General features: G+C 34.6%; 1 protein-coding gene across 1 annotated transcript; it reads right to left on the bottom strand.

Moving 5' to 3' along the window:
• Window positions 1-520: 520 nt before the first annotated feature.
• LOC107816200 (putative protein phosphatase 2C 72) lies at window positions 521-2,108 on the bottom strand. The gene is made up of 5 exons (XM_016641890.2): window positions 1,838-2,108; window positions 1,433-1,741; window positions 1,216-1,333; window positions 894-1,117; window positions 521-797 (listed from the first exon to the last, which is right to left on the bottom strand). Exons 1-5 carry the CDS (start codon window positions 2,021-2,023, stop codon window positions 630-632), a joined length of 1,005 nt encoding a protein of 334 aa, XP_016497376.1. The 5' UTR covers window positions 2,024-2,108; the 3' UTR covers window positions 521-629.
• Window positions 2,109-9,195: the final 7,087 nt, after the last annotated feature.

Raw genomic sequence — 9,195 nt, 5'->3', positions numbered from 1 at the left:
GCGAAACGCCGCACACGCTCACCAACACTTCCTGAACATCTTGATGCCTACTTTTGCCTAAGGGTAGAGGCATGCTCGATTCAAGCTACACCCGTAGGAGGATGGAAAGTATCAAGAGGATAGGTTAGTGACAAAGTACCTCAAGAAGTCAATCACATATAGAAGAAATAAAATTGGTAATCAACTTGTGAGAAGAACATGGATATGTATGAGATTATTTGTGTTTACCCCAAAAGGGAGCAGATACTTCTCAAGATTATTGATAAATATATACCGTCGTTAAATCATCTCACGTTAGCTGAAAGGCTAAAAATCCGTCGACAGGAAAAGGTACATGCATTGACAAGTAAGTAGCTATCCGTAGTTCTTGATAAAAGCACTAAAACAAAAATGGATAACAAGCTTCACATTTTGTCATGATCAGTGTCCACTGTATTGTATGTTTTAGCAGCACCCAAAAAAAAGCATAACAGCTGTATGGCAGGTAGCAATGGCAATTGACATCCAAAGCACATCAAACTTCGACAAAGCTAGCTGCTATATTTGCAGTATGGAATACTAGTATAACAAAAAGCTAGTATTTGCTTATAGTCATAGCTCAAGTACTACTATTTATAGGAGAAACATTTTTATTGCAAGAATAGGCAGATTGCAGTGCTATCATCTCTCTTGCTGTTTGGGAATTTCATTTTCCAAGCATCTATAGAAGCCTCTACCAATGCTTTCGCCACTGTTGATCCATCATTTGTTGAACACACTATGGAAACAACTTGATCATTGCTCAGCACATCCCATACCTAATGTGTTACAATGAAAAAAGGACATGTCAAGAGTTGTAGACACATAGGAAAAAACAGAATAAAATTGTAAGTATAGAGTTACAATGGACTTACCCCATCGGATGCTAGAACAAGAAACTGATCATTGGGAGAAAGATGGTGATAGGAAACATCAGGCCTTGAGATTATGCCATAGTTTTTGAGCATGAAATCTCCGAAAGCTCTAGACATGGCGAGTCCAGGAGCGTCTTCATAGGGCAACCACACTCTCTGTATATGTGCCTCTTTTTCTAGAGCTAGCACTCTTCCACCACAATTCCTTATTCTTTCTGCCTCAGCTGCATCAAACAATTTTTTAACTTGGTGTTAATAAGCACATTTTGGAACTGAACTGTTACTTTAGTATCATGTCAATAGTAAGGAAGAAGAGTCTTACAAGGCAGGCTAGGCTTCAAATCAGTAGTTAACTGAACAGCCTCTATTGTTCCTTCATCTGTCTTTCTTCCTAGTACAGCTCGAGAATCGCCAAGATTAGCTATAATCAAGTCATCATCCTGTAACATAGAGAACATTCAATGAGACTTTCTAAAACATTTGCTAAAATCCAAACGAAGATCAGATTACTGAATGATCACAGAAGAGTTTCTCATTACCTGTCTAATAGCAACGACAGCAGTTGTTCCACTGCAAGAAAAGTCCAATTTCTCAAGACTTTTAATATCTTTATCAACCACCTTAAAGGAGCTGAGACAAGCCTCTTTCCACTTGTTAAAGTTCTTGTTCTTCACTGATTCATCGACTTCTTTCACATTTTGTTTCGGAGAAGTGATCTTTGGGAGAGAAAGTATATGTTTTAGAAGCAAAGATGGCAACTTATTCATAACTAACTTGCTCACTATCTGTCCATTCTCTCCATGCCCATCAAAAACTCCACTGAAAACTCCATTTTCTACACCATATCCCTGCCAGAAAAAGAAAGTTTCCATTTTTAGGTACCCTATAGGGCCTATACAAAACCTATATTTAAATGATAAAACATAGAGAAATTTATTACAAACCTGATAGAGAATAGCAGAATCTTGATTAAGTCCTTTGCCCCCTTGTTGAGAATAAACTGAACCAATCACTTGTTGGTTTCCATTGGCACCATTGTTGTTGTTGTTGTCTTCATAGTGAACCAAATTTTCATGGCCATAATCAATAGCATGAATCTCAAAAGATGCAGTGGATATGCAGATACCCATTTTGTCAACTTCTGTTTTCTTTACTTTTTTTTTCTTGTTTGTGGTTCCTACTTTAACAACTGAAAGAGAATCCTGTATTTAAAGGAATTTTAGACCTTGGGAAGGAGTTGAAAATGGGATTAATAAATTCTATAAATAGTAAACTAATGTAGTTGTGGCTCCAGAGGATTCCAAAAACTCATTCAGATGCAATAATACATTTGTTAATTGTATTGTATTATTCTAGATTACCCCAAGATTCATTTCAAGGGGCAACCGAGTTGTACTTTTGTAGGTTCTCCACACGCACATTTTAATATTATTAAATAAGTGGTTTACTTGTCCTTACTTTGTTTTCAATGGATGTTCAAGAAAATAAGTTCTTTTTTGTGCCATTGCTGAAAATTATGAGAGTGGTCGTTAGACCAGCTATGTTGTATGAGGCGACATGTTGGTCAGTTCAGAATTTTCATGCTCAGAAGATGAAAATATCGAAGATGGGGATGTTAAGGTGGATGTGCAAACATACTACGAGAGATATAATTAGGAACGAAATTATTCTGTACAAGGTAAGGGTGACCTCGGTGGACGACAAGATGAAAGAAGCGAGACTCTCAGATGATACATACATGTCACAAGGAGATGCACACATGTCCGTCCTAGCGAGGAGATGCTAGAGGTTGATTATTGTGTGTCTGAGGAAAGGTAGAGATAGGCTGAAGAAGTATTGGGGAAAAGTGATTAGACAGGACATATTATGTCTCCAGCTTACCCAGGACATGACCCTAGATAGGAAAATATGTAGGTCGAAAATTAAGATAAAAAGTTCATAGGCCGTCAAGTTTGGTACTTAATTTGTTTTTTCAAACCAGTATCAGTATTATCATTTTAGTATTTTCTTATTCTTCGATTCTAGATCATTTGTTATTCCCCTTGCTTTGGTCACATTACTACTTTGTTATTTTTGTTGTTATCGCTCTTTGTCTTTAGTATTTTCAACGTGACCTCTTTATTGCGACTCTCCTGTTCAAACATGTTAAAAATTATTTTTTCTTGAGCAAAGAGTCTTTCGGAAATAGCTTCTTTATCGGCCTTCATAAGATAGGGGTAAAATTTGTGTATATTTTACGCTCACCAAACCCCCACAATATGAGATTATACTGAGTATGTTATTGTTATTAAAATTGTGACAAATTAAAGAATGATCAGCAAATTTTAGCTCTTCCTTTTTAACACTTTGTGGAAGTTGGAAGGCGTAATGGGGCAAAGTAGATGGACGTTGATGATGACACTTGTGTGAGTTATATAGGAAAAGATTTATCTCATAATTAAAAAAGAAATTACACCTTATTTGGATGGTTGGTATGCATCGTTTCAACTTGTTTAGATGGTTGTTACATGTTGTATTATATAATATTTATACTTTAAATATAATATTTATTTTGATAGTTACTTAAATTTTATTGTATCGTATCGCTAAATTCGTCGTTACGTAATGATGAAAAATGATATTTTATGGAGCGACCGATTTGGTATAGTCGCGTCGTTACCTTATTTTTTCCTCTCATCTTACTTTTTGTTATTATTCAATAATTCTATTTTATCTTTTACCCTACCTTTTTATATAATAATATTACCGCATACCTTACTTTTTCTTTATAAATTTACAAGTCTATTCTTTATATTGTTGGGGTATGACATCATGAAATAACAACAAATAATACAATCTATCCAAATATTGTATACATCAAAACAATATAATATTACATCATCAGTGTAATGTGTATGTGCAATCAATGTAATTTACCCTACAATAGAAGGTTACTTGATATTTTCCAGGTTTGTAACTTTACTGATAATGTCTAGTTATCTCTAATTATCTTTATGGTGGTCCGATAATATTAAAAGAAATCACATTGCCAATGTAGAGGTGGAAACTGGAGATGATTCAAAGGTCGGCAATGCCAAATGTTAGTCAAAGCCCTTAACGTAAGGCATTAAAATGACTTGAACGACTAATGACTCAATTAAACAAAATAAAACTATGTAATTGGGGGTTTTTGGTACGGCTCTTCTACTCCAGACGAATAAGAAAACAAAGAGAAAAACTCTCCTCTAAATTTAATGATGGAGACAAGATTTTCACCAAAATAAATACTCAAATTAAAGAAGTCAAGAGAATTCAACTCCTTATATATATATATAATAAAGTTTAACTTTATATACACAATGTAATATTCCAACCTTATTTACGCAGTGTAATTTTCAGAGCAACTTATGCTGCTAGCTCGGCCCGGACTTCTAATAGCAAGTCAGCCCTTGGGAAAAATAATTACGAATACCAAAAGGGCTTTAGGTTTTTGAAGGTGTTAAGTTAACTCAAACGAATTATTGGGCAAATCATGTTGACTTTTTAAAACGACTGTTTTTTTTTTTTTTTAATAACATGTCCCATTCCAACATGTAAGGATCTTGACATGATTGGAGAAACCAAAGGGTTTTGGAAAACAATCAGATGGTGACAGACACACACAACTGCTACTCCTTGGAAATGGTATTCTGAAAAATAAAACAAATAATTGAAAATGCCTTTTCAAATCCTTGAAAACTTATCAGGAACTTATCTAATTATATGTAATTTTCTAAATATAAACTCTTCTTCAATCCCCAACACGATTCTCTTTTTTCTTTTCCCTTTGAAACTTTCTTTTCTTTTTCTTGTGGTGGGAAATCAAGTAATAGTTTCTTAATATAGCCTATCAACCAATGATGACATAATTTCACATAGTCCTAATAGAGGTTAGTGAGAATGAAATTTTCAGTGCTGATAGGGTTAAAGTCAAACCGATCGAACAATATTGTTAGGATGGAAATTAAAACTCTAGCTTCACATGAAAGGGCAGTATTCCTAGAAAGAAATATGTTGCATTTACTTGTTTATATCAAAATAAATTGAACATTATGGGTTTAAGTTCATAATAATTTACCTCTGAGCATTTAATTACGGGTTTCGGAGTCTATTATGCGTACTTAATTAGTAGATTGTTTAACACATATATAAAGTTCGAGGCAAAGTTTCTAGGCATAAACTTATAATTAGTAATGAGCTGGACCACCCTTATCTTTTATACACACATTTATCATTAAATATGATTAAGTCATATGTATTAGTTTGGTACAAGTATAGGTGCAAATAAGTATAAATATGTAGCATATTCCAAGTTCGTACATCTGATGTCATTGTACTTGTGTCCCTTTATTTTCTTTTCTTTTTTTGGGGGGTCTAGCTAGTTGTGTCATGATGCTCCTGTCTTTCTGTGCGTATTGTTTTACTATCGTCAGACTGAGAATGAATTAAATTTTGTGATAATTATGTACAATATTACTTAAAATTGAGATAACTACTTGAAATAACCCGAAAATAAAGAACCAGCCGAAATTTTAGAAATTGGCAAATTTTGTAAAAATTATACTCCGTTCAAGATCCCAAATATTCTCGCTAGATTAATCTTCAGTGCCATTAGATAAAAGAAAGAAAGAAAGGATGTTTCTCAATTTCTAAAATGTACCGTCAAAAATTGAAGTATGACACCCACAAGCTCAACTCAAATGGCACATGGAAACAGCTAGACCCATACTCAAAATTTTTTGTCTGATTTCTGTTTAGAATTCCCAATAAATTGATACGACCATGGTTAATTAGCAGCAACATAAGAATTCCAATACTACCAAGATGATTAATAGTATATAATAGCTAACTAATGAGATTTTTGTTGGACTAAGTGAAGTTTGTTTTGATGATTGACAAAGGAACTCAAGCATGAACCAGGTCCATATACAGTGTACACAGACACGAGCGAATTCGAGCACAAGACATGCACGTGAAGGAGATAAACTTAAGTAGTTATATTTGATATCTCCTGAACGAAAAGATTGCATAGGTGATAAGGAGAAGGACTCCTTAATTGAAGAGAACTCTAACTTAGATAAGGGAGGAGTTAGAAGTTGAAGATAACTAGAACTCTTCCACCATAAAAGGGAATAGCATTAGAACTCTAGTTATTTCCTATTCAACTAACTCTATAATTGCAGGATGTTCTCATTTTACAGGTACGCACAAACGCTGAAGTTAAACGTAAGTTGAGAGCAAAATATCAAGTATCTGTCTTTTATTCTAGTTTTATTTTAGTAGGGCTTTTGAGTTGTACCTTTCAGCTTTATGTAGAAGCAATTGTACTAGGTACTCTGAGTGTTGTATTCATGTTAGAGTTAATTTGAAGTTGTCGCAACAGCTAGAGGTTGGTCGCCACAAAGGGTTAGAGGTAATCCTTAGGTTTACAAAGAGTTTTATAAATGCTGTTTTTGGCTTAGTGATTTAGTGGAGTGTTGGAAAAAATCCTACCGGCTAGTAGGTCGTGGTTTTTTTACCTTTTGAGTCAGGTGTTTTCCACATAAAAATATTTGTGCTCTTTACGTTCCGCATTTATTATTCCGCAACAATAGTATAAGGAATCAGGTCATTCTATAATCCGTACACGTGAAAATGGAACGCCACATAAATCACCCTTTTGTATGGTATTGAAGTATATAACAACAATTCTTATCTTAAAATTGATGACTTGAACTAACATGTGAATTATATTATTGTGCACCGAATGAAGTAATTATTATTCAGAAAATTGTTAGCTTGACTATTCTAATATGATTAGTTCAGTTTTCGAAATGAACTCTAATAATAATTGTGTTCTTTGTGCTTCAGAGTTCAGATAAATTATCATAAAAAAGAAAACTATCTCATTAAAATGAACTCTAATAATAATTGTGTTTCTTCTTATCTTTGAGGAATGTACGGAAGTTGTTCCGCGGGTCAATGCCTCAACCTCATGATAATGATCAAGCAAATACTTATTGTTCAGTAGAAGAAAAAAAAAAGAATATATAATTAAACTTGTCTCAATAAAATATTGTGTGACATACATTTAGAAGAGACAGCGCATAGTCCTATAATGTGAGTACTGTATAATTCCAATTTTATATTATGGCCATCCTCCAAGGAGGATCGGACCTAAAGTTTAGCCTAAAAGGAAAAGAATTATAAGCAGAGAGAGAACTCAAAGAAGAAAAACAATATGAACAGGTAGCATGTAGAATAATAGTTTACAAGAACTTGCAAAAAAAAAAAAAAAAAAAAAAGATCCAACATAAATGTAGAATATCAACAAATTTGGATTAAATTCTACTATCACTTATCTTCAAAAGATATTTTTCCTTTTTAAATTTTTTGACTAAATACTCTGTTCGTTTTAATTTGACTAGTTTGACTCTGCACGAAGTTTAAGAAAAAAAAGGAAAATTTTGTATTGTGTTTTTAAATATATCATAATATATGACATTTGAAACTTGTTATGTCAAACATGTCATAATATTTATGTTGCTATAAAATCTTCTTGTTAAAGGTAAAATGAAAAAACTAAAGTTAAATTATTTTCTACAACAAACCCAGTGTAATTTTACAAGTGGGGCCTGGGAGAGTAGTGTGCACGCAGACCTTACCTTTACCTTGTGAGGGTAGAGAGGTTGTTTCCAATAAACCCCTGGCTCAAGGAACAATGAAAATAAAGTAGCAAACCATAACCACAACAAGGTAATAAAATAACAAAACCGAACGACAATAGCTACGAGTAATGATAGAGATCTAAGAATAGGAAAATACAAGAATAGTACTAATACTACTGGTAAGACTAGGAGAAACTCTTGACTATTTGTCAATATGCAACCCTAATACTCGGCCCCCACATTCCGATCGAGGGTCATGTCCTCAGTAAGCTGAAGCAATGTTATGTCCTGCCTAATCATCTCTTCTCAGTACTTCTTCGGCCTACCTCTTCTACCCTTTCTCAGATCCACCATGGTCAATCTCTCGCACTTCCTAACTGGGACATCTATGCTCTCCTCTTCATATGCCCGAATCATCTCAACCTCGATTCCCGTAACTTGTCCTTCACATGTGCTATCAGAATTCCGGCAATGGAATAGTAGTTTCTTCCTTAGTTGAGATAAGAATGCAGCAACAACAATGTCAGAAGCTCAGTACCATAAGCTCGAAGTTATTCGATGCGAAGAAAAAAACATTCTGGAAGAGAAAGAATTTCTATCTCATTCATTCAAAATCTGTGTAAACTAATGGAACTCCTCCCACTATATACAAGTATGTAAAGACAGAGCTCAGCTAACTAACTAAGCACTAACTGACAACTGTCTATACTCGACCACTAACTAACTCTAACTGAACTAACACTAATACACTAATTATATAAACTAGTGAAAGATATAATTAATCTTAACACCCCCGCCCCCCAAGTTTAAGGTGTTGCAAACACAGCCAACTTTCTCAATGTGGCACCATGTTTGATTCTAGTTAAGGCCTTAGTCAAAATATTTGCCAGTTGACTGTCTGTTCCAATATGGTGGAGTGAAATTAACCCTACTTGTAATTGATCGAGCACAAAGTGACAGTCCACTTCTATGTGCTTGTTCTCTCGTGGAAGACTGGATTCTTGGCAATGTGAAATGCAGATTGATTGTCACAGTACACTGAAATAGGCATTGGAAAAAATGGCATCTAGTTCTTCAAACAGCCTGCTCAACCATACCAGTTCCCCCACTACTTTCCTTAAAGCCCTGTACTCTGCTTTTGCAGAAGATAGTGATATAGTTTCCTATTTCTTGGACTTCCAACTAACAAGACTATTTTCCAGAAGCACCAAATAGCCTGTAATGGATCTCCTAGAATCTGGACAACTTGCCCAATCAGAATCACAATATGCTTTGACTGTACAATCTGCATCCTTGGACATGAAGATTCCCAGAGTGGGATCACTCTTCAGATATCTAAGCAGATGGAAAGCTGCCTTTAAATGTGGTTCTCTAGGCTCTTGCATGAATTGACTTAAGTTTTGAACACTATATGCAATGTCTAGTCTAGTGTTAGTTAGGAAATTTAGCTTTCCTACCAGTTTCCTGTAGTATGTAGGGTCCTGTAGAATGGTAACTTCTTTAGCCTTTAACTTTATTGCAGGGTCTAAGGGTGAAGAACAAGGCTTGTAGTCTAGGCAGTTATATTCCTTCACATGTCCAGCACAAACTTCCTTTGAGAAATTATCACACCATCATCCTTGTACATTACTTCTAGC

This window comes from Nicotiana tabacum, chromosome 1 (assembly GCF_000715075.1).
Source record: "Nicotiana tabacum cultivar K326 chromosome 1, ASM71507v2, whole genome shotgun sequence".
Lineage (NCBI taxonomy): Eukaryota > Viridiplantae > Streptophyta > Magnoliopsida > Solanales > Solanaceae > Nicotiana > Nicotiana tabacum.
This window is presented reverse-complemented; position numbering and strand designations above follow the sequence as displayed.